This window comes from Echiichthys vipera (assembly GCF_963691815.1).
Source record: "Echiichthys vipera genome assembly, chromosome: 8".
NCBI classification, from domain to species: domain Eukaryota; kingdom Metazoa; phylum Chordata; class Actinopteri; order Perciformes; family Trachinidae; genus Echiichthys; species Echiichthys vipera.
The window spans coordinates 10,345,591-10,370,584 of NC_139833.1; the positions used below are offsets into that span (position 1 = coordinate 10,345,591).

General features: G+C 42.2%; 1 protein-coding gene across 1 annotated transcript in view; it reads left to right on the forward strand.

The window, feature by feature from the left end:
* Window positions 1-24,994, forward strand: part of bcam (basal cell adhesion molecule (Lutheran blood group)) — a 50,962-nt gene that overhangs the window by 17,775 nt on the left and 8,193 nt on the right. Inside the window, exons 2-13 of the mRNA XM_083917585.1 lie at window positions 14,711-14,838; window positions 15,053-15,266; window positions 17,687-17,760; window positions 17,869-17,965; window positions 18,079-18,261; window positions 19,295-19,416; window positions 19,528-19,669; window positions 20,186-20,301; window positions 21,496-21,637; window positions 22,734-22,858; window positions 23,551-23,692; window positions 24,843-24,866. Of these exons, the coding sequence (XP_083773711.1) occupies window positions 14,711-14,838; window positions 15,053-15,266; window positions 17,687-17,760; window positions 17,869-17,965; window positions 18,079-18,261; window positions 19,295-19,416; window positions 19,528-19,669; window positions 20,186-20,301; window positions 21,496-21,637; window positions 22,734-22,858; window positions 23,551-23,692; window positions 24,843-24,866 (1,509 nt within the window). The remainder of the gene's footprint in view (window positions 1-14,710; window positions 14,839-15,052; window positions 15,267-17,686; window positions 17,761-17,868; window positions 17,966-18,078; window positions 18,262-19,294; window positions 19,417-19,527; window positions 19,670-20,185; window positions 20,302-21,495; window positions 21,638-22,733; window positions 22,859-23,550; window positions 23,693-24,842; window positions 24,867-24,994) is intronic.

The window sequence follows — 24,994 nt, forward strand, 5'->3', positions numbered from 1 at the left end:
GAAAAGAGAGGAATGCAGGAGAATAGTAATTAACTCTGAATTTTTCTATCTCTGAGGGATCAGTGGGATTAATAGGGGCTTTAGTTTGGATTCTGCACCTTTCTCTGTGTTTCTGCATGGGTTCTGGTTCCTCTATATAAACGTGTGTGTTAGTGTGTGTGTGTGTGTGTGTGTGTGTGTGTGTGTGTGTGTGTGTGTGTGTGTGTGTGTGTGTGTGTGTGTGTGTGTGTGTGTGTGTGTGTGTGTGTGTGTGTGTGTGTACCGCATGTGTCTCGCTGTACTCCAGAAGGCTCCGTGTGTCTGTGCCAGTGGGCTTGTGACCGTATCTACCAGCCAGCCAGTGATTGTGTGTGTATTGATGTGTGACTTTGTACCCCCCACTTACTAAAGTCCATCCAAGCATTATAAGTTAATCCGCCATAATAGGCAAAAAGACAGAAAGTGGGGGAGAGTGGTAGGTGGGTGGGGGGGATTACAAGGGTGGGAGGTGGTGAATCAAAAGGTAGCAAGTGTGTGTGTGTGTGTGTGTGTGTGTGTGTGTGTGTGTGTGTGTGTGTGCGCGTGTGTGCGTGTGTGCGTGTGTGCGTGTGTGTGTGTGTGTGTGTGTGTGTGTGTGTGACTTCTGTGTGTGAGGTATGCCAGGCAGGAGACTACAGACTTAGGGCTAGACAGACCGTTCTAAATCTCCAGCTTATACGCTGTTTGGGGACAGCGAGTGTTGATAGCCCAGGGAGGCAGACGGCTCATGTCGTTCAGATGAAATCATGGCTTTGACCGCCCCCACTATCACAACTATAAATCTACCCAAATACGATAAAAGAAAACACTGATTTAAGACAGAGAGGAGGTGCAAACTTTTTTTAACAAGTGAGTCATTGGTGGAGTATGAGAAGGTGAGAGAGATAAGCCACATGGAGGTCAATGATGGCAATGAATTAGCACAAGTTACAGATGGGAAGAGAAAAAAAAGAGCATTTGTTGTGGGCTAAAAGTCATATATTCCCAGCATAAAATGAATGGGTTCACCTTTTAGCTTGGGTTTCCTGTATTTATCACCCACCCACTGAGTGTTGCCACTGTCAACACTGTATAAGACTGTTTGTCTAAAAGGGGGAGGTAAAGAAGGGGGGGAGTGAGGCCGGAGGGCAGGTGCAGGGGTAATTTTGTTATGGCAGAGGAGTGGAGGTAAGTTTTATCCAGCTTGTCTGGAGGCAGTGACCCGCGCTGTGTATATACAGTGTATCTCTATCTCTTGATTACCCTCTGTCCTCCATCTCTTGTGTGCCATTCCTTTTATTTTTCCACGTGGCCTTGCTTGAATTTAAGATATCCAAGCTCCCGTTAAGATGCACACGAATATGATTTCAGTAACACATGCACAAAGAGACGTGGCCCTTATCGAGCTTTCATTTCCACACTCTTGCACCCTTTTCTTTCTCATTTGCCCTATCTCCCTGCCAATGTGTTTACCCCTTCCTCTCTATCCCTCTATCTGCCCTTCACACACGGGCTTTACCAGCCTGCTGAGCACTATGGCCTGCCTCTTAAAAAATGGAGCAATGGATGGATAAGAAAACAGCAAAAGGGATAAGGGATGTAGAGAAAGGAAAGAATGGAGGAACAAATCAACGCGTACTCCAGTGGCCTGTTATCTCATTACAGCGGTACTGGCTTGTCACGCCTGGCTGACTGGCCCCCTAAGGAGCGCCTTTGCCCCCTTATAAGACCCCCTTTATTCAGGGAGTGCTCTCGTATTTCAGTTTGGGCACAAAGAAGGGCAATTCTCTCTGGTTTCTGAGCTGTCCACACCAGATTTGTGTGTCCTAGCTCAGCCAAGGCACACAGTGGAACATATACAGGGGCACAGCCACATACACAGAAGCGTTGTTAGTGGCTAGTTATGAAATGATGCTTGCGGATAATGGAGGCTAATAGCGAGAGTGGATATCCATTTGTTCCACCATTTTCTGCCTATTCCGGCCCTCTTGTATAGTCCCATGTGGGTATTAGAAGAGGGCTTCAAGAGCGAACTGCTGTCAGCTGAAGTAGTGGAAATGGTGTTCCTCTCTCTGGCTTTTCTCCCTCTCCTGCCAAAATGAAGGCTCATTAGAATTGAAGGGAGGGCTGTTTCTAAATGAGATGGGCAGAGTGCTACTCAGCACTCCCACAGAGAGAGAATGAGAGACAAGAGCGAGCAGGAGAAAGACGGTTAAAGAGGACACATCAGAGAGGGAGTACTCAGACAGAGGGATGGAACTGTGTACAAGCAAGAGAGTGTTTTTCACCATTTTGATCAATGCAGCAGATAAAAGCAAAGGTAGAAAAGTCAGTTGATGTGCACATAAGCAGACTGGAAATGCTATTTTTTTGTGAAAATGAGAATCCATGCTAACATTTTTGGTCTTTTGTAAAGAACCCTGTCCACACTAAAACTGCAAGAACTCCTCTTCATCCTTTTTCAGTTGGCAAATAACAAAACTGTCTGCGTAGCAATGGTAGAGACATGGGATAGTGGTTAAACCTTCCATGGAGATCTCTATAGCCCCTTTAGGACATTACCTGGTGAATCTGTATATGAGAATGCCAATTTCTGAATCAGTTGGCCTGGACATTAAACGGTGTTCATCTTACCACTTCCCTAGTACAAAGTCTGTTTAGTCTCAGAGTGAGTTCATGTGTGAAAACAGCAGGACAGAGTATTTACGGCGAGCGAGTGGATGTGTTGATGCCGTTCCTGTCGACGCGCATGCCCAGACCGGAAGAACACAAACCTCCGAGGGTGAAGAAGAAGGGTCATTTACAGAAAGAAAATGTCTAACGTGAGAGCTATCAAGATTCAGAAACTTCTGTCGATAAGGACTGACACTGAATCGGCAATGAGTCATAAGACACAGTCATATGAACACTAAGTCATTTGATAAAGTAAACATGAATAGAACTTCACCTTCTTTAGACAAGCTTAGATTGGGGTGTGAAAAAAGGCAGCTTGCTGAGGTCAGAAATCTCAAACAGAGCAAAAAAAGTGTGTTTTCAAATCTTGTCAGCTATTATACTGTATAAGTGTGGGTGTATTCTAAATCTATTCATACAGTAATTCAGTCCTAATATAGTAATCTTCAAAGGAGCAAGACCAGGCAGCAATCTCCAGTAGCATCTTAGTGTTATTTACCCATAGTCCCCCCTGGTCCATCTCTTTGTTTACCTCAGCTTGTGCAGTGTGTGTATGACCCGTCCACCCAGGAAAAGCCCTTCTGTCAGGCCAACAAAACAACTGGGTGCTACAGTTCAGTGAGAGATGAAACCCCAAAAGGGCAGCAGTGGGAGGCCGTGAGTTTGAAGAATTGAGCTGTTGAGATATGAAGGGCAAGCAGGTGTGTTTGCGCGCGTGTTTTGCTCCGTTTGTGAATGTAACTGTAATCGTACTGTAAATAGGCTACTGTAAATAGAACTTGAGACATTCATGCATGGACTCATCAGTATCAAAATACACACGGGTTGGCAGGTCAGCTTGTTTCAGCCGTTAATGTATCCGTGTGTGTGTGTGTAGCTGTGTGTGTGTTTGGTAGTAGAGTTCCAGTGCAGAAATCTGAGACCCGCAGAGAGACTTGTTGGCCTGGTTTCACCTTTTCCTCACCTTACAACTTATCTCAAATCTTATTTCCCTTCCAGAACAAAAGTGTCTGGGTCTGTTTTTTTATCTTAATCAAACACACTGTAAGCTATTGTATTCTTAAAAACACTGTAATGCACACCCCACACAGTGGGGTGTATATTACAGTAAACTGGATATAAGAGCTACCTTACGCTGAGTATTTATCCGCACAGTATGCTAGGAAATGACTTGCAGGAGGAATTGATTAAAGATAGAGGGAGAGGGGAAGCAAGAGAGACAGCACAGGCAGCAGCACTTTGTCCTAACCCTTTTAGCAAGATTAGCTGTAGTCTTAATGTCTTTCCCCTTATTTATACTCTGAGTCAGCCTTTCTCTTCGCTCCCTCCCTCCAATAATCCGTCCTCGCTGTAAAAGGCAGAGACGTCAATATGTTTTCATCCTTAAATTTAACAACCAGCACAACATCAGAAAAAAAGAGGATCACACACTGTCCTGCAACAGCAGCGACCCTGTTGTGCGCCGCTTTAGTGCCACTAATCCAAAACAGCCTGGAGCCACGTGAGTTTGATAAAAACAAAGAGGAAGGACAGTGAATCTCATGAGCATGTCCCCCTTTGAAAAGAATCGATCTTCATACCAATGACATCGCCTTACACACTGAGAAGTGATGAACAATGAGGATCCTTGAGGTGCCACTGCTGTATAAAACGGAGTAATAAATACTGAAGCTCATAAACTATCCTGCTCAACATTTGCAAAATGTAGAATATCATCCTTGAGTGATTGTTAAGTTTCCAGCGAATGATACAGCCTTGACGAATTTTCAGCACTGTAATGCCTAGAGAGCTTTTCAATGTTCCCTTACTGGTGTGCTGTGTATATCATACAGTCTAGTTATGATATTGTTAGTTACGACCATACCAGTGACAACAGATTTCTTTCAGTGTCTCAGATGGCACATTGTCACTGCTGAGAAAAGTAAAGGTGTACTTTGCATTATGAAAATGTCAAACCCGGTGTTCCTGGAGCTTGTTGAGTCATCAGATTTTTATTACATCATCGGACGTGTTCCTTTAAAAACACTGTTGGAGTGTGGCACTGAGACACGGTCACAGTTTGCCCTACCTCAGTTGTCAATCCCTCGTCATCCATATATCCATCCATCCATCATCTTTCCAGGGCTGCTCTTACCCTTGTGGGGGTCCTGAGAGGAATTTATAATCTTTACTGCCTCTCTCATCACTGAAGGCACCTCATTAGGATGCCCCATTATGGACGCCAGCGACATTAGTGGCAACATATGCAAGCAGATTGCCTGTGCCAAACATTGCATATCATTCTGGGCCATTAAAGCGAGTCATTTACCTTGATAAATAGGGAGAGGCAGAGGGGAATTGAATAGACACGCAGGGGACCCTCTCCTTCCCTCACTTCATCATTCTCCTTGCTCCAATTTGAACTCCTGCATCTGCGAGAGCTTCTGTGCACAATTTTTTTTTTTTGCCGATTTGATGCTTATGCCTGCATTTGCATCAGTATCCTCTTGTGTGTGCTTCTCTTCTGTGAGAAACTCTAATATCTTCTACTCTCTACTCATCGAAACTTTGCAACACGCCGCTTAGCACTATCCCAGTCCAACTTCTCGTTTCTTTTTTTCTGCCTATCCCTCCATTCTGTTTCTAAATGTATTTTACATTTTTTTGCCAGGGGCTGTGTTTCAAGGAAGGAGGGAATAGCGAGAAAGACTGGGAGAGAGGGGGAAGGAAAGGACATGGAGTGTTAATTGGAGTGCCTGAGGCGAGAGAGTGGTGGAAGGAATAGGGAGTGGAGGAAAAGGAGGCCCAGATTCAGGGGCCCTAAAACATTAAATATTAACACCTTTTCTCATCTCTGCCCCTTAAATGACATCTGCTGATTGGGTTTTCTCTCTCTCTCAGTCGATCCGGACACACACACTCTCTCTCCCTGTCTCTCTCTCTCTCTCTCTCTCTCTCTCTTTCTCTCTCTCTCACCAAATTGAGTTCCCTCTGAAAATGAAAGGCAGTCAGGAGGAGACACAGTGCGGTAATTGGCAGACCCTCTCTGTTTTGTGCCCTTTGAATCGAAAAGTAATGAAATTCCACTTGATATTTTCATCCAATCTTGCATGTCATTCACCGCTGTGGCCTTGCTATTTCTTTCTGTGCCTTACTCCACTTTTTCTTTGTTACCTTCTCTGTATTAAGACCCCAAAGTGAGCTCTAATAGGAACAAGACACCGGCCATTGTCGTGCTAACGCGCAGTTAATGGAGTCACATATAATGGCACCAGATTGTGCCGGCTTAAAGATATTAGCTTTACAAATGGCCCAGATATTCTATTTGAGAGATGATTTCAGTTTTGCTCAGCTAATAGTGAAGGACACTCAGAGAGAATCCTTTGGTTTATCAGAGTTGATATATCAAAGCTACTTTTGCAGAAACACTTACACAGCACTAAAACTCACAAGACTCATGTATTCATAGCCCCAGTCTTGGCTTTGTTTAGTTTTTTTTCAACCGTCGCTTTCTGCAGAACGGTGCGCAAGTCTGCAATGCCAGCTCCACAATTTCACATTCTACTCATGCACTCTGTCTGCTTCCCCCCCTTTTTTGTTTTTATTCTCGTTGTTCCTACCATCCATCCCTGTCCTCTTTTTCTTCTCCTGATTCACTGGCTCATGCTCGAATAGGACAAACACAGCCACTCCCATCCCAGCACCCACCCACACACACAAACACACTCATTGACCACACAGCTCTAAACTCTCCTGTTTGAATGGGGTTGACTTCTAACCCCGTTGCCAGGACGACAGTACCAACGAGGGGGAATCTCCTGGTACACAAAAGAGTGTGTGAGGGGCTGACCTTGTAGCCCACTTCACACTGTTTGTCTTGAGCCCCTAAACTGCCGTGGGATGACACAACACACACACCAGTAAACCCGTGATTTATCTGTCGCAACGGCGCACACTGGGATGTTACGTCTCTGCCCTCCACTCTAACACAACAGACACTTTCATACACAAAGAAATCCACACACCCGCTGCTTGGCTGCCAGACATCATTTGCCGAGTCATTGAACTTTGCGATGACTTGCTTCTCTTGCATTTTGAATAGGATGCAGATGCTAATATAGCTGGGAAGACTGATGTGTACCCAGGCTAATTGCTTATAGCCTTATGTTTGGCTCAGCTGCATTACGTCAACGTGAGTTCCCCGGGAACATCAGACCTCTGCTAAACTCGTGTCCTTGTTCTTCTGATGCCGTCCTCCACTGTCTCTCCACTCATTTTAAATGAATCCAACTTGTGAATCCAAATGAAGTTAAACGTGTTTAACGTGCTTATCAACTTTATTCAAAGTTGGAGGAAACTGATCTCAAGCAAGAGCATTGATGTATGAACAATAAAAGTGTCCAGGATTCTTATCTAACAAATGATCAAATCTAATTTCCCCCGTTACCCCGTCTCATCTCGTCCATCTTAAGCAGACGCACAGAGCTTGTGGTTTTAGTGCCAGTAAAAAAAGTAGTAAAACCCTGTCTCCTCCACTAGACTCGTATGACCTCCGCAACTAGCTGCAACCTGAATGTGTTGCTGCAGGGTCCCAGGTGTGAGTTTTACTTCTTCTCTGGTGGTACACCGATACAAGCCCAGACAGGAAGACAGACAGCACCTTTCATATCCTGTGATTGTGGTGCAAGGGGCTTAGTATGTGGCATCTGAGCATCCGGGATCAGTCTATCTCACCTTTAATCAAGACAACCCCTCCGCCCTTTCCCAACTTACACATAACCCTCATAAAAATACACAGGCTATCCATAAAAAACAAAGGCGCCCTGTTTCACCGAGCCATAAAATTGGAGCACCAAAAATATACTTGTGTTTGACTCCAATTAGAATCCCAGATATGATCTTTGAAGCACAATAGGCCGCTGCTGTCTGCTCAGGGAGTCATAACTGCAGAAGCCTTTGACTAGCTTGCGAGCGGTCAGATGAGATTTACAGGACTGAGGACAATTCTCTGATTGCTGTAATTGGTACCTCAGAGTTCTGCCATCCATGTGTTATTTGGGAGAGAAAAAAAATCTTTAAAAGTTTTTCAAGGGACGTGAATAACAGTAGGAGTTTGTTGGAAACTTGTGAGAGTTTCTTTTTATTTTAAATTCTCTTTGGTGAAGATGCAGTAGTTGATACAGCCCCTCAGATCAGAATACCAGTGACTTATTTAGGCAAATAAAACACAGGAATTTGTCTCGGGAGCAGTTCATTTGGGACTCGGATGACTCTAGTATGAAGGCAATTAAAGTATTTTATAACTTCCACATGGGGGAAAAAATCCTTTCTCATGGAACATCAGACGCAAATCAAAACCCGGTAACAAGCACACAAAAGATTCATACAAAAGTCCAGCACCAGTCACTGAGCATGCACGAACACCCATGTCTGTTGAAAGGTCAGCTACAGATCCATTAGAACTATTTGCGCTGCTTTGTGAAAAATAAACTCATTATTGAATCATTTTCTGTGCTGAATGGTGATTTGTGTTGTTTGGGGCATTTTGACATTTAAATAGCTGATGTTTTGGTATCTGTGTACACAAGCACCACATACTGTATACTACAACAGGATATTATATGCTTTGTCAGAGTGCAAGTAACGTTTGTAGCAGCAAATAACATGGTGGAAACAAGGTTCAGGTGGGGCCGTTTTTTCATGGCCTGACTGTGCAGTATTTTCTTCTTGGCATATAATATCCCACTGCCCTCGCATCGTATATCTGTCTCTACCCTCTCTGTATTCTCCCTATTTGCTGTTTCTTCCCCTTGTCTGGCCATTTCTCTCCTTTATCCTATCTTATAAATACAGTAAATGGAGTGGGATTCTAATTAGCATTAGATTCATATCATCGCTTCCATCTCAAAAGGTCAACACTTAGAAGGACACCTACTGGTCATCACAGCACTTAGTCTGCTATGCATGACCCTTGTATGGATACACTTGGCATTAGAACTATCCAAGGAAACAGACGGTGTATCTACATGTATTTCTGCCTGGTTTAGACTGTAATTGTATGTATTGTTAATCTCCTTGGTTACCTCAAGTTTTACTTCTACAATCTGTCAGTGTATGGGAAACTTCTTCTCTGTCTCTTCCTGTTCTGTCACTGTGGTCTCACTCTCTGCTTTGCCCTGCATGTGGCATTCATTGTAGTGTGTGTGTAGGGGGGTGTTTTGCAGCAGCTGCTGTTCCTGTGCTGCACCTGTTCTTGTCTCATCAGTCAGGCGTTGACAGACTCCAAGCCTTACATGGACCCAGCCCGACACTGGCAGTCTCAGCCAGCCTACCACACACACACACACACACACACACACATACACACACACACACACACACACACACACACATATACATCATTCACTATATATATATATGTATATATATATATATATATATATATATATATATATATATATATATATATATATGAACTACTATATGAACTACTCAAGGGAACATAGTTTTCCTCTTGCTCCGACTCTGCATTGTCGAACCGCAGCTGTGTTATTTGCATATAGCTACAATATTCAGTAGTCTGAACCACATTAGCAAACGCCACCTCATTTTAAGTGAAACTCCACTGAAGAGCTTCTGACCGATAATTTTTTCCGCCGTACAGCTGCCTGGCCCTTTTGGGTACATTTCTGAGATGGATTGTCCTCTAAAATGAAACTCTGTTTACCGAATAAACTGAGGAGTGTTCCCATCTAGCAGGGCAGGTAGACTAATGTGAGCCCAACACAGGATTTGCCTCAGATGAGGACGATATTACAAGCCCCGCTGCCAAAACTGTACTCACATCCACAGAGGCTCTGGCTCATGATGATAGTGATGATGAGTCACAGTGTCTGCGGTGATAGTAACCCTCGCAGTATGTGATTGTAGTGAAGCCACATTTATACTTGTGGGTATGCTTTTATAGCTCGGCAGTACATTTAACACTAGATGGATGTATCAGGCTGTTTGGTGCTTTGCTGTACCCCAAAGTAACTGTGTTTACATTCTTTCATGTGTGATGGAGAGTGTGACTACTGGTGAAACTTGCAGTGGAGATTGCTTCATGAGATCGCAAAATGTTTGTTTATAATATATGTTTTCTGTTACTGAGAATGTGAAGATTACTTTCTTGGTGTTTTTCTCTGTCACTATCAACAGTCTCTAAAGAAAAAGAAAAAACAATCTGCAGACATTTTTTGATAATATATAAAAAAAACTTTCATCCAGTTTCTCATTTCTGAATATTTGCTGCAGTTTTTGTCTTATATAATACTATTTTTAGGTTGTTGAGTGTTAGTCAGACAAAACAAGCAATTTGATGGCATCACCTTAGAGTTTAGGGAATTGTGATGATGTGTGGCATTTTTTGTGATGAAAAAAATCCACAAGTTGCAGCCCAGGATTTAGTTGTAGTTACAGCCCTGATACAGTCTGTACATTGTAACACCTAGCTATACTTTAAGGCGTTAACAATTAAATATAAATGCAGCCTGAGATATCAGTAATGTTGATTTAAATAGATGACCTGTGACGAAAAGGCGACTATGAAGAGATTGACAAATCATTCTAAACACAAGAGGTGCTGATCAGTGGAAAAGTGATGAATAAAAATGAGGAAGTTTTTGTTATGTGACCGCATGCTGAAGGTGACTCGGCCCTTGTGGCATTGAGGCTGCGTCCTATGCGTCGGGGCGCTGTTTGCTTTGCCAACAGTCAAACACACTAATCCTGTTAGAGGCCTAGGATGTTTTGGACCACACAGGCACACACACACACACACACACACACACACATACACACACACACACACACACACATCTTCTGACATTCCTCGCCCGTCAGGTACCATGTTACTTTGCGCTTTCCTTCTTCTTTTCTGTCTTCTTTCCACTCCTCGTCACAGTGTTGGCGCTGGTGCAGACGTTATGCTCTATCTCTGTGACGCACACTGACTGTAATCTAATACACTGCCCTAGCACCCCTATCACCATCACCCAGGTGTATACAGTACACTTAAATAAAGCTATTACCCAGAACAGCCATTACTCTTCAGCTGAGATATGTTTGGGTTAACAGGGAGTCAAGCAGGTACCATCAGTGAAAGGAGGTTCATGATGGCTTCATAAATAAGCTCTAGTTGGATGACAGTCATGTGCAGTAGGTAAGACACACACACTGAGTTCAATGTCTCACTCTCCCTTACTCCCTTCTCCTTTGTGCATTTTTTGGGGGCTATCATGTATTCTCTTTTTCTTTCTCTTTCTGTCTTTAAAACACATGCACATGCGCAGAGGAGACACACAACCTAGTTTGTGCGCTGGGTATTAAAGAATGCTCTTTGAGAATGATGGATTAAAAAAGAAGAAAGTCGGAGAGAGAAACAGGCTCCTGGTTTGATGTCCAGAATTCGACAGTAGGTGAGGGGAGAACAAGAGAGGAGAAGAAGACAGGAGGAGAGGATCCAGCTGGTTCTTTTCATAATGAGGGGCGCCCGCCTTGTGTGCGTTTGAAAGAGAGAAGAGGGTGAAAGAGAAAGAGATGCAGGCAGAGAGAAGAGGGCAGACAGAGACAAACACAGAGAGTATTAAAGATGGTTTCACATTAACTTTTCAGTAGATGAGGGACTGACACGACTCTCTGGGTCTCCTCCACTCTGCCACGCTGCTTTGACTGCAGACTTGAATCTTTCTTTTCTACACACACTGTACTTAACTGTGGCTTTTTGGGCTGGTTCGGTTGCTCATAAATATCACATGCATTATAGATATAAACTGTAAGAGTGTGGGTGGTTGTGTGTGTGTGTGTGTGTGTGTACACAGGTCACAGTCTGACCGTCTCGTTCCCATCTGTCTTTATACCCGGTCACGCATCACATCATCACACACCACCTCACACACACACACTTTCCCTCTCTTTGGCTAAATCCGATTATCTGGCCTGCGTCAGCTAACGAGACCCCCATGTAGCTGCACCCCCCCCCCCCCGACCCCCACCCTCCAACAGCCCCACCACTCTTTGCTTCTCTCTCTCTCTCTCACTGACTCACTCTCACACACACAAACGCATTGACAGCCAACAGCATGTGTCTCTAAATACACAATCACACTCACACACTGCTCTAGGCTCAAATTGGACAGAAGACTCCCCTAATGATGCTTTAATTGTCTGTCCAGCTGCCCCGTGTGTAAAACACAGAGCGGCGGCCTGATCACTCTGCCACCAAAAAATATTGTGAATGACAACGAAAAGGGTGAGAGTGAGACAAACAATAAAATAAAAATGAGAGCTAGGGCGGGGGAGAGGACAAGGTTGGCAAGAGAAAGAAAGATGTGGTACAGATGGACTGATTTACATTTTCAGCACATATCTGTTTTAAACTGCCAGTAGCTCTGTTTATGTAGCATGTAGTAACCCAGCAACTGAGCAATCCCCCGTAAAATTAAAACAAGTGTATGTCTGATACTAAGTGATACAACGCATCAAAACCATCCAAACATCTTCAGTAGATTTAGTTCTTCTTGCACAGTCTAGATGACTGTTATTACCCTATAAAAGATGGCGCTGATCTAAAAGTGAGGATTCAGCCATTCTTATTTTGTTCCATTGTATTTGACAAATTAGTGACAGACGCTGAAAAAGTGCACAAGAGTTACACACAGCTGTTACTGTCTTTTCACAGGAAGTGATCAGTTGTGTGTTACTTGCTCAGCTTCAAAGAACTGTTCTCAGCTTATGAACACATGATTTCCGGTGTATGTTAATGTCACCTGAAGTGACACATGAGTTCCATTATGTACCAAACCCAAATACCACAAACCCTGGTTGCGTGGTAAATAAAGATTCTCTTCTATTCTATTCTAAGTACCATGGCCACACACTGAGTTAATGCTAGTTCAGTTTTTCATCAAATAGAAAGCTAAATTGGTCAAAAACATTGTCAAGTCTTAAACTTGGAGATTTTGTGTTTACATGTGATTTTCAAAAATCAAATTACTCCAGTAACTGAGTTAAGATTCAGGCTCTCTGTGTATGTGCCAGTAAGTCATTTGATTTATGGTGCTGTGTGTGTGAGCGTGTATTTTTCCCATGCACCACTTAACGGAACACTTGAATCCAGAGTCACTGCCTAAAAGCGCAGTGCTCGGTTTACTCACACATTCTTGTACGTTTGCGTGTCTGGCTCGCTGTTTGTGTTGGCGCAGAAACAGGGGAGGATTCTCTGTTGGGCTACATCCCTCTTACAGGCTCAGAGCATGGGACTTGGTTTGTAAAATGAATGTTGTTACACCAGAGAGCTACTGAGCTAATAGAAAGAAATATTTAGAAAGAGAGGGGTTAATGGATAGAGATGAAGATTGGGCAGGATAAAAATAGAGGCAAGGAAGTGAAAAAGTAAATCAAGAAATGAAAGAACACAGCAGTGCAGAGGCATGAGATCTTTTCATCAAATGTCAACGCCTGACTGACCCTTGACCTCTGTGTGGTTTGTTGGTCATGGTGAATCACACCATCTGACCCCGGTGGAATGTGTCTCACTAACACTACTAGCACATAGTGTGTATTTTTGGCAGTATCATATCCTCTTTATATACTATTTGTCTTCTTTCTTATCCAGCCATCCTTTGCACTTCTTCTTGCTCTCACGAACAGTAGAGTGATAACAAGGTGGCCAGCTCCTCTCATCTCTCTTAAGGCATTTTGAGCAAACAGTCTTTCATCTTCCCCCTTCTGCATTTTCCTGACCGTTATTAAAACTATCCCGTCAAACAACCCGGATTCCCAGCAGTCCATCCTCCCTACTCTTGGCAGGTTTCTAAAACAACAAATAAATTATTAAAGTGTAGATTTTGTGGTCCAGAAATTGATGGCATTATTAATTTATGCTATCATTCAGAGTTTTGGGCTGGGTTGATCATTATAAACATAGATGTCCAGTATATGAATATTACATTAGTAAATATTGGTAGATTTCTAGATTTGCAGCATAGTCAATGTAGGGGGGGGGGTGTTGTTTACTGTTGCTTCCCTCACGTATCCTTTATTTACTTTATAAAATATGTTTCTAGTTGTAGTTTAATTCTCATAATCATGCCAAAGTGTTAAAGTGTAAAGAACATGCCATCCATATGTTTTCTGGTTTGATAGTCAAAAATTTGGATTTGCTAGTTTAACCCCAGTCACTAAAACAACATCGTCCTTTCCTTCCACACATTAGAGCCTCAGACTCACAACACAGTGGATGCCATGTGTAACTGTACCAGTGGATTTATGACACTGTATGTGCTGCAGTGACTTCATTAGCAGAATTACTTCCATCAGCTCTCTCCCCCTCCCTCTCCTCCCTGTAATGCAATCTCTTTGGCACGTTGTTTCTCCATAGGTAGATTGTACAGAGAGTTATAGAGTTATAGTGTTCCCTATCCCCACTGGAACAAGTTTGGGTCCATCTTTATTGTGCTGTTACTTCCTCCCATTGATATCTCGGACACTTTGTGCATCCTAATGCCGCCATTGAATGGAGAACACTGACAGTGATGAAGGCCTTTCTAGATTCTCTCGGGGACCCTTAACAGTTTTTGTACTGCTTTAAGAGAGACCTTTAACAGAATACTGCCACTTGCAGTGAATGCGTTGGATTTACAGCAATTACAATAGATTCCACTGGAACAAAAAACATGTCAAAACATCCCTAGAACCTCTCAGGCCAATCCTGCAACATGTATTTGTCATTGATCCATATGTTTCCTATGTTCCAAACACGTAGTTCCGCATCATTTCGTCATTGTGGTTTTATTATTTCCTCCTGTCCCTCTTTTTGATGCACTATACAGTTCTAAACTTGTGTTTGTGTCATTCCCCGTTTATTTTTTACCAGTACTGTCATGCCGTACTTTTTGTATACTAGCTTCTAATGTCTGGTGTTGATGTAACATGTTAACACATTACTATTATTAGTCCTTCTGGCTGCCTCTATGCTCAACTCTTCAATCATATTCTGTCTTTCTGTGTTTTTCTGCAGTTTGTAATGGGGCTGTGACCGTGAAGGTGGCGCCTAAAGTGGAGGTGTTGAAAGGAGAGACTGCCAAACTGCCCTGCACACATACAGTCTCACCATCATCAAGCAACACTGTTGTTGAGTGGTACATTGTAAGTCATTTCCAGATCTTAGTATTCTTTATTCAGATATATTTAGACAGGGGAATAAATAAATCATTTTTTGGCAGTAATAGTGTATGATATCCAAGCGTTAAGAATACTTTATAAAGGAGTGCGCTGTTTGTCTTATTTCTCCTTCTTCTATTACTCCTCATGTTTCTTCTACCCTCTTTCTTTATCTCCTTTTATCTGTCCGTGCATCCAGGAAGAGCAGGGAACCAGGAAGCGCGTGGCTTTCTCCCAAGGTGGCGAGGGAAAAAGCGATGATGGCACCCCTCTCACCGGACGGGTCTCTATCGGAGCGGACTTCACCTTGACCATCTCCTCTGTTCAACCCTCTGACGAGCTCAGCTTCTACTGCCAGGTCACCGCTGGCCCCGCCGGGGTTGGAGATTCCGCCACTATGCTCAAAGTCTTCTGTGAGTCTGCCAGTGACCTTTGGCATTTCATATGACCTTAACATCACCTTTCAAGAGAACCCCCCTCACTTTCCCATCAGTTGTTGATGTGTGGTATTTATGACTTGGTTTGTTCCTGTCACTGCCACTAAAGGTTTATGGCCTTAATCAAATCTGTGTGTGTTCATGCATCCTTTCATTTAGAAGTGGCTTAATTGTATCTAATGCATTTTGCTGATTACATTCAGCATATACTCTAAGTAACTTCATGCAAAACATCTTAATAGACCCTCTATATGGTATCATAAAGTAGGATTTGTCACAATCGTCTACATGTGTCATAAATAGAGCAAACTATAATATTTCTTCATCATGTGTAAGACTTTGGAACCTTTTTCGTTGCCCGGGTTACCAATTTACTTGGATAAGTTCCTCCAGAGGCCAATTAACCACAATCTAATCACTCTTGACACAATTGATGAATAGTTCAATCACACCTGTCATGTCTCATATATTTCACCTTAATAACGGTCCAGATTTATCACAGAGGCGCCGAGGGCTGACCCCTGCTGCAGGCCGCTGTGTCCTTTCCCTTTCCACAGCAACCCCTGAGCAGACATCAATCATACTTTTAAAATTTAGTGGCCTAACTGAAATGAGTATGATTCATTTGCATTTTAGATTGGACTGATCAATCACTCTAAAGAGGGAGAATTTGTGTCGGGAGAATTGCAAAACAACCTTTTCTTTAGGACAACTCCCACTTGAAAAAGAGCTTAAACGTTAACCATTAACATTTATGCACTCTGAGGATCTGTGGTTTAAAGCAATCTCATAAAATAAGCTATTAATTGGGAATGGGCCAGTCAGGGGTGAACAATAAGTCAATGTAATGCTATCTAACAAAGGCCTTTTTAGAAGTACTTAATGCCCTCTGTTGTAAGAAACAGCCTCTCTCACAAACCAGCAATTATTCTTTGTCCACATTTGAGCACTTGACTCATTTCGGGATGAATTGTAGTGTTTCTGTCCTGCCTTGACTCAATAGGACTGAATTATGAGGTCTCCTGAGGGTTGAGCTGTAGCAGTGATAGCCTGGTCTCTTTCTTTGGGAGGCCTACAGTAGACTAAACAGTATGTCTTCTAGGAACAAAAACACACTATAAGATAATAAAGATAACCCTGTAGGTCTCTGGGATAGTTCTGATTTTAACCAACTGCAACAGCAACGCTGGTACTGTTTTCACCTTGTGACTGTGTGTGTGTGCTAGTGTGTGTGTGTGTGTGTGTGTGTGTGTGTGTGTGTGTGTGTGTGTGTGTGTGTGTGTGTGTGTGTGTGTGTGTGTGTGCGTGTGTGTGTGTGTGTGTGTGATACTGTAGCAGGAACTACGACAGAGGCGGTTTTGAGTATTTTGCAAAGGGGGTTTCTATGTCTGTCTGTCTGCGGCCACATTTCTTCACAGCGATAGTCTCACAAGTTGCGTCTCACAACTGTGCAAGACACTGTTAGAAACATTACAAGTGTCTACTTGGGATCAAAATGAGGTTTGAAAATGGGTTAGATCCAAACAAGGGAAGCCTCCATAGCCCCTGTAACCAATCGGGGCAGTGGCAGACTAGCAAGTCCCACGTTCTGTGAGGTAAAATTACTGTTTTTGTCATTCTGTTGTGGCTTACATAAACTATGGATAAGTACCTCATGCAATCCTACTTGTACGCAAAAAAAACTGAACTCAACTAAATGTAAGATGCTGCAAAAGAGAGGTTTAGTCCTCATTGTACAACTCAATTATTATGAACACATTAGGATTTCTTCTTTGCACAGTATGTGGAAAGGGAATGGCTATAGAAATGGTTTTGGGAGCAGTGTAACAAAAAGGACTAAACACAAAGAATTGATTGAGTGAGACAGAGAGGAATACCCATCTACTGTTTATTTTTATAAGCAGTCAACAGCTGCAGGCAGTGATAAGATGACCTTGCATCTGAACATGTGAGCATGGGAGTAAAACAGAGAAACTAGAGGGAACACTCACACCTGTGGTTATGTGTGTGTGTGTGTGCGCGCGAGAGGGGGAGTGTTTTTTTTTGCTATTTGACCCTTATCAGCTCATGTGAACCAGGTCACACTGGAATAATGTGAAGCAGGATATTTACTGCTCGCCTTAATTAACAAGGTCAGCATGCATGTGGGTGGGACTACATTAGTGTGTGTGTGTGTGTGTGTGTGTGTGTGTGTGTGTGTGTGTGTGTGTGTGTGTGTGTGTGTGTGTGTGTGTGTGTGTGTGTGTGTGTGTGTGTGTGTGTGTGTGTGTGTGTGTGTGTGTGTGTGTGTGTGTGTGTGTGTGTGTGTGTGTGTTTGTGTCTACGTTGAAGGTTTTCCTACCAGTGAATCCTTATGATATAATAAATGATTTCTCCCTTCCCTTTTTCATTCTCAGTCGCCCCTGAGAAGCCAGAACTCACCAAGCCATCAAGTCAGGCCATTTCTGTGGGGCAGACTACCAGCTCTGAGGTGTGTGTGTGCAATTTCTATAATTGTATATGCATCCTATCAACATTGAAGACGTACATTTTCAGTTGACATTCTTTTGTCCCACCTGCATTTGTCCATGTGTATCAGATTGGGACCTGTGTGACCATGAATGGACATCCAAAGCCAAGAATTATCTGGTTTAAAGATGACCAGCCCCTAGCTGAGGTCAAGGACAAGAGCGAGAGTACGTGCCATTGGACTGTTTGTTAGAATTTCATGATCAAATATATCATCTAATATCACACGCTGTGCAAAGCAGAGGGTAATCTGTGTGCCTCCTTCCCTCCTCTCTGTCAGAGACTTTCATGGTTGCCTCGGTGGTGAAGGAGGCCTCTGGTCTCTCCACTGCCAAGAGCTCCCTGTACATGCAGCCCAGCAAGGCGGACAAGGACTCTGTGTTCCAGTGCGTTGTTGAGTACAGCATGCCAGGAGACCAGATCAAACAGAAGAAGTCCAACGTCATCACCATCAACCTCAACTGTGAGTAGAGAGTATTGGCAAGAGTTTTAATAGTTAGTGAGCTTTACAGGTGTTTCAGACCGGTTCACTGCCCCGCTGCTACACCAGGCAGAGGTGATCGAGGTCAGGCAGACTGAAGACAATGGGACAGATTATTAAAGATAGTAATAAAAGACAGGCGACTGTTTTTGCTAGTGTGTGTTATTTGCTCTGCTTTTTTTACCTTATTGGTCTATGAGCGATAATTTCTTCTAGTATGTAAACACACACAGTAATGCAAAACAGGGATAAGTCAGGGGATCACAAAGTGATTACAACTGATCCTAAAGGGGCACATGAATTCCTGAAATGGCAATCCCTCATATAGTTGTTAGGATGTTACCATAAAAGCCAAAAATGTCAACCTGCAAAAAAGTAAGGGGTGTAAGAAAATATCGATACACTTGATGAGCATTGCAATATTACAGTTTTTTGACACTTTATTGAGTCTGAAAAAAAAAACCTGTAAATAATAGTTTACATGCAGAGGTTTGTGTCGGACAGTGGATCATTTTGTGATGTCTAAACCCCTCGACTGCTAGATAACGCCACTCCAACGTAAAACAGCGTATGGTGGTGTGTTCTTTATACTATGATAGTTTAAACCTGTTAACCCTGTAAATATGATAGTATCGTCAGATTGTTGCCAATACACAGCCCTACTTAAACGAAAACGAAAATGAATCTTTTGATTCTTGCATTATCTGTTAGCCTCTTACTGTCGCCCATCTTCATGTTAATTTTTCATTTTAGGAAAAAACACAACCCCTTTGAAGTTAAATTAGTGTTATCTTCATTGGTTGCATATCTTTCCTCCTGCTAAACATTGTAATGGAACTGAATATTCAGCCAAAGAAGAATGATGAGGCAAGGAAAGAGGAGGTAAACCGGGAAAAGTAAAATATCCCATCTGGAATTCCTTTCACATGTCTGATTGATGACATACTTTAAAACAGTGTAAATGTATCCAAAGCAGGAATTTTCACCTGTTCCATGTCTGTTCTTGTCCATCTAGATCCCTCTGAGAAAGCGACCTTTTCCCTTCTTAACACTGATCCGGTCAAGGAGGGCGATGCTGTTACCATGAAGTGTGAAACTGATGGAAACCCTCAGCCTGAGTTTGACTTCACTAAAGATGTGCGTGTGCATTTTATTTGGCTTGAGAGAGATCAATCAAATGTTTGTTGTTTTTCTGCTTTTGCTCTATGTATCCCAACGTTTTCTCTATGCCTGTCCTTCCACCTTCAGGGGAAAGCCATCACTGCTCAGGGTAGTGTCCTGATGCTGAAATCTGTCAAGCGTGCAGACGCTGGTTTGTACATGTGCACAGCCACAGATTTCGATAACCTGGATGCTGACCTGAGTGGAACTATCACCCTCGCTGTCAACTGTAAGTGATTCAAAGACACGCACACAACTGCAGAATTAAATAAACGCACATAAAGAGCAATGTACCTCCTTGTATGAGCAGATTCAGCTGTGCAGCCTCTTTTTAAATCATCGAATCATAGAATTAAAAGGGTTAAAATGGAATTCCTTCAGGAGGCTGATATCCAATTCAATTCTTCACAGTTCATCTGTTACTTTAATGTTATCCCTACTACACTCCCTAATTTGATCTTATCACACACATTAAGCAGAGATAGCCTAGAAATAGCATGGAATGGGCTTAACATGGGCTCCGAAATGGACTTAACTTCAGAGTGAATGCATTAGCTTTGTAAAAAATTAGATATTCTGCTGAGCATGGTGGTTTGAGAAGCCTTATTACATGGTTGTTTAAGCAATGAGAAGATTTTTCATGGTGGTACTTCTTCTACTTCTTTAACTTTAAAATGTATAGAGTGCCTCAGGTTATTTGTGTCTTTCTCCCTCTCATTTAATCGTTTTGCATTTTCTTCATCAGACATCGACCCAGTGAGCGTGATGCCCGCTCAACCTCAAGTTGTCATGCTCGGAGACAAAGTGGAGTGGCAGTGCAAGACCAAGGCCTCCGCTGCGCACACCGTTCAGTGGAAGAAGGTGTGCTCCATTTCCTTTCACGGAAAAGCGGTGTATTTCTAGGAAAACGGAGATTTGTTCTTTTCCTCTTCTGTCCACGGAATTATTTCAGAGCCTTCTTAGGTTACGGGTGCTGAACAAGAATTCAGTTATTTCTCCATATTTGGACATTTTGTGATCCTGGTTCAGCTATGATACACGTTTCTAACAACACTATCTTTCTTCACTGGAAAAGAAGACAACTTTTCATATTGCTGCGACACATAAAATAACTAGGTTAGTGTGCAGCTGCCATACAAGACAGTTGTGGCCCTGCTACACAAGTTGCATTGTGTTGTGTCCAGCTGTAGCAACTGGAGAGCAGACACTGGTGTTTGTTCCATTTTGTGAACACATAGTATTGTATCATATACTAATGACACTGTATAGAACTCATCTAAAATCCTAAGATTTGTTTCGTTGAATGAATTCCACCGGTGTCAGAAACAGGCAAGTTCAGCAGTCTCAGGTTTACAGCAGAAGGACGCAGCTGTCTGTGTTAAAATGCAAACATGCTACTATAGCAACAGCTGGTTAGGGTTATAGACAATTAAAACAATTCAAGATTTGTGTACTCTGTGTGTAGCAGGCTAAACTTAATAGTTAATAGCAACAGAGAGCACTCCTTCTGGTCCTTTTACTGTGGCAAACATGCCCAAACGTATTCCCTACAGTAAACATACCGAAAAATAGACGATTTGCTAAACCACAAAACTGTAAAACCACAAATCAGTGTTGCAGCTGTGGTGCTTTTTTGAATTTCCGTGTCCATCTCCTCTCATCCACTTGCTATGTGCAGAATGTTTCTCCTGTGTCAAGCCTGTTGTTGTAGCCTGTGTATCTATTGTTGTGTCTCCTGGGTCCGATAGAAACTCACCGACTGCTGATTTTCTGAGTAGAGATGGTGTTTGTTCTCAGTAAGAAGGATTCCTCGGAGATGAAGTTGAGAGGAATTGTAAGAGACAGTTTCATCATAGAGGACAGACTTTGATCTGTTATCACTGCGCTTTGGAACAGTGTGTGTGAAGCCTCTTCTCTTGCTTTCCCAGCATAGCAGTGCGCCTTCAAACTAGATATTCACAATGCTGTTTACTCTCGTATCGGAGAATACAAACGAAAGAACTGACGGCTAATGAAGTGGCTCCAAATGTTTTTTATTTCTCTGTGTTACCCCAGGGCTCTGAGGTGCTCTCACAGGACGGCGCACTGTCAATACAAGATGTTTCCTATGATAAAGCTGGAGAGTACATGTGTGTTGGAGCTGTGCCGTCTGTGCCAGGACTGATATCCCAGGCTAGTGTCAACCTCACTGTCAAAGGTAACACGCTCACATGGACACGTGCACATTCACAGACCTACATGCGCAGCCTACTGCAGGAAAACCAACAAAACTGTGACACGACTTTAGTAAAGATTTCAATCACATCCGCATCTGTATTGTTATACTTCCATGCCCACACTCCACTACTCTATAATAAGCAGAGTAATCCTTTATTTTCTAAATTAGCCAACCTACATTCACACAGACACACAGACTAATAATAATAATGGTAAGTATCAGGGTGTGTTGGGTATTGTTTCAGTCAGAGGAAGGATACAATCAAGAGAAGGTGTGGCTTCCTACTGTGTTGATAACTTATATGCAGTATGGCATAAAACCATCAGTCATGAACTTTACACAAACATTAGTATCATCTGTTTCAGGTTAATTCGACGTCAAATTTAAAATGTTTCTTTTCAGACCACTTCAGAACTGTTAAAAATGTAATAAACTATGTTTGTAGTAGAGGACAATAAATATGCTTCTTGTCATAACAATGGAAGTATTGTTAATCACAATAAAGGTTAGTACTGAACCGAGATACTCCCATACTCTTGTTGTTACTCTTTTAACAAGCTTAGTTCTTAAAGACTCTTAAGTTGAGTGAACTGAACCTAGTGTGCTTTTAATTTTTATAACTCAAGATGACTTTGATGACTAATTATTCAACTTAAGTTCATTAAGTTAATTTCTGTTCAACAGGGGTATTCTGTATACTTTAAAGCTGACTTTTGATTATTTACACAATTATTTTGTGATTATGTTCAAAATGACTTGAGAAATTGTTGCATGTATATTGTGGTATTGTTTGTTTTATGCTGTCTGTATAGTATTTCTTGATTGTTGTGGTTGATGAGTCTGGTGTGGAGGATTCATATCCTGTACCAGAAATATTTTCATTAACTTTAAATTTAAAATTGAATTTCATTAAATTAAGTGAACTCACAATTTTAAGACAAATGTGGAATTGATGGTTTAATTTAAACCGTCTTAAAAGGGTTAACAATGTGCGTGTACGTGAGGTTTGAGCTTTTGATGTGTTGTTTATACCAAACGTTCTCCCACTTCACTGAATTCCTTGCACCCTTTCCAGGAAAGCCAATGATCGAGACTCCCGCGATCGGAGAGGTGGGGAAGGAAGGAGACATGGTGACTCTGAAGTGCTCGGCCTACGGCTCGCCTGCCCCTCAGTTCACCTGGAAGCCCTCAGGAAAAGAGGTACTAATGTAAAAACACAGTCAACACCAGCAGGAAGCTAGTTTGCAATATACAGGAACTCAGTGACTTTACTCAAGCAAACTAGAAAAACTGAGGTCCAAACAGATTTCACTCTCTGCATTTTAATTTGGGTCAATATGTTGAAGTGTTAGGCATGATTTCTTTTTATATATATATATATAACATCTGAAGATCTTCTGGGTAGGCTGGTTGTTTAACTTCAAAGCAATAGAAAAAAGAGGGAGAGAAACAGCATGCGTGGCTATGGAAAGTAATATTTTAGTCTTGTATTTCATATTGATGTGATATAGTTGAAAAGAAAATCCCATATGAAGCAACTTTAAAGAAAACCACAGGGGGGGAAATACAGCTTCAAGATTGAAATGTTACATAAAATAAAGTGATAAAAACGAGATAAAACTTTCATGATCCTTCCGAAATATTTCAGAAGTAAACAGTGATGGGCATGCATTCAAGCTTTCACAACTGACCTTTTTTAAGAGCACATCGTGATGATGTTTAAATGAGAATCATGGGAAGAAATGTGGAGTAAAGCATCACAAGTATTGCAAAAATATTAGAAGACAAGTATGCCACAAACTTACAATATAGGCAAGGAATGATGAGCCAATATGAAAAAATAATGTTGTCCTTCTTCCATCTCTTTTCCCTCCATCCATCGCTCCTTCCAGTCAGTATCAGTGGAAGGTAACAAGGTGGTGAGCGCCGTTACCCTACAAGCCACGGCCGAGGTCATGAAGGACGGCGTGACCTGCGAGGTTTCCAACGAACACGGAAAAGATAGCAAGACCTTCCTGGTATCTCTCAAAAGAGGTCAGTGTCAGGAGATGGCGTCAGCTGTGATGCCACTTTACCTCCCGCCCTCCCTCTCTCTCTCCTTCCCCTTCATGTTCTCTTCACTGCAGCCTTTTGATGTTCAGTTGTGATTCAGAGAAGTGCATTTGTGATGACACCGACAATTTTATTTGATGAGGTTTTTGCTCAATCTTTTTGGAAAAAATTTGATTTAGCTTATTTGCAAACTCACTTAACCTACTTATATTGTTGCTAAATGTTTATTAAATTGATATTTAAGTGTCACAAACTAGTTCTTATGTAGATGTGAATTGTTACTAATATGTAAACACTGTAACTAGTGTGAAGCTAACTGACAACCCTAACAGGTGTCGTACCTGCTGTATGTTTCCAGGGTCCTCATTGTAATGGATTGGTAAAGACTATCTTAACAGTCCCTTTTTCACATTTGACCCCAGGGAGTTGTTATTACTTAATGGTTAAGGTTTCCTTAATGAGTCATAATAAGATGATATTGAGCTGGGGAATATAGGAACCTGGGAACATAGATACGCTGCCAACTAACGTTAGCTTGCTAACACGTGAGTGAAGAGTAAAAGAAATGGAAAATATGGTCAACAAATCTGACCTGACACTTGACAAAATACTGCTTAATAATGAGATTCATTAGAATAGGATTTTGAATTATACTAATTTCTCAAATTACAAAATGTATCCCGATAATGACCAAACTAAATAAACAAATAGCATTGGCTAGCTAGGTTAGCATAATTGGATATTTCTCAACTTGTTCAAAACAACATGAATACTGCCAACTTTGAAACGCACATATTTTTTCATGTAAGCAGATATGAATTAATTAAATGTATGCCACTTGGCAGTTACGTTTAATATATAATTTGCCATATTTTGGAAGTCAGGCTTCAGCTTGTGATGCTACAGTGACTTCGTGGTTCCATAATTGTTTGCTTTTGTCTGGATGGTGCCAGAGATATTTCGGAGCAACCAATGACTTGTAGTAGTCGTTACGTGGAGGGACACCATGCACAATCTTAGTAATGGATTTACGAATAGCTGGTGCAATCAAATCCAGGTTTCTTCTGCTCTTTTACAAACACCATAACCTGCAAACTAAACCCTCGCTTCTTTTTCTTCTCTCCTCTCGCAGCAATTGACAACTCCGCCGACAGAGGTAGAGCCTTCTCCCTTCTCCTCCTCCTCTCCTCCCTCCTTCTTTCAGGACTCTTTGTTGTACAGACCCTGTAATTTAGAACCCCCCCCCCCCAACCCATTTCATCTTGCCCCGGCCCCTCCATCACA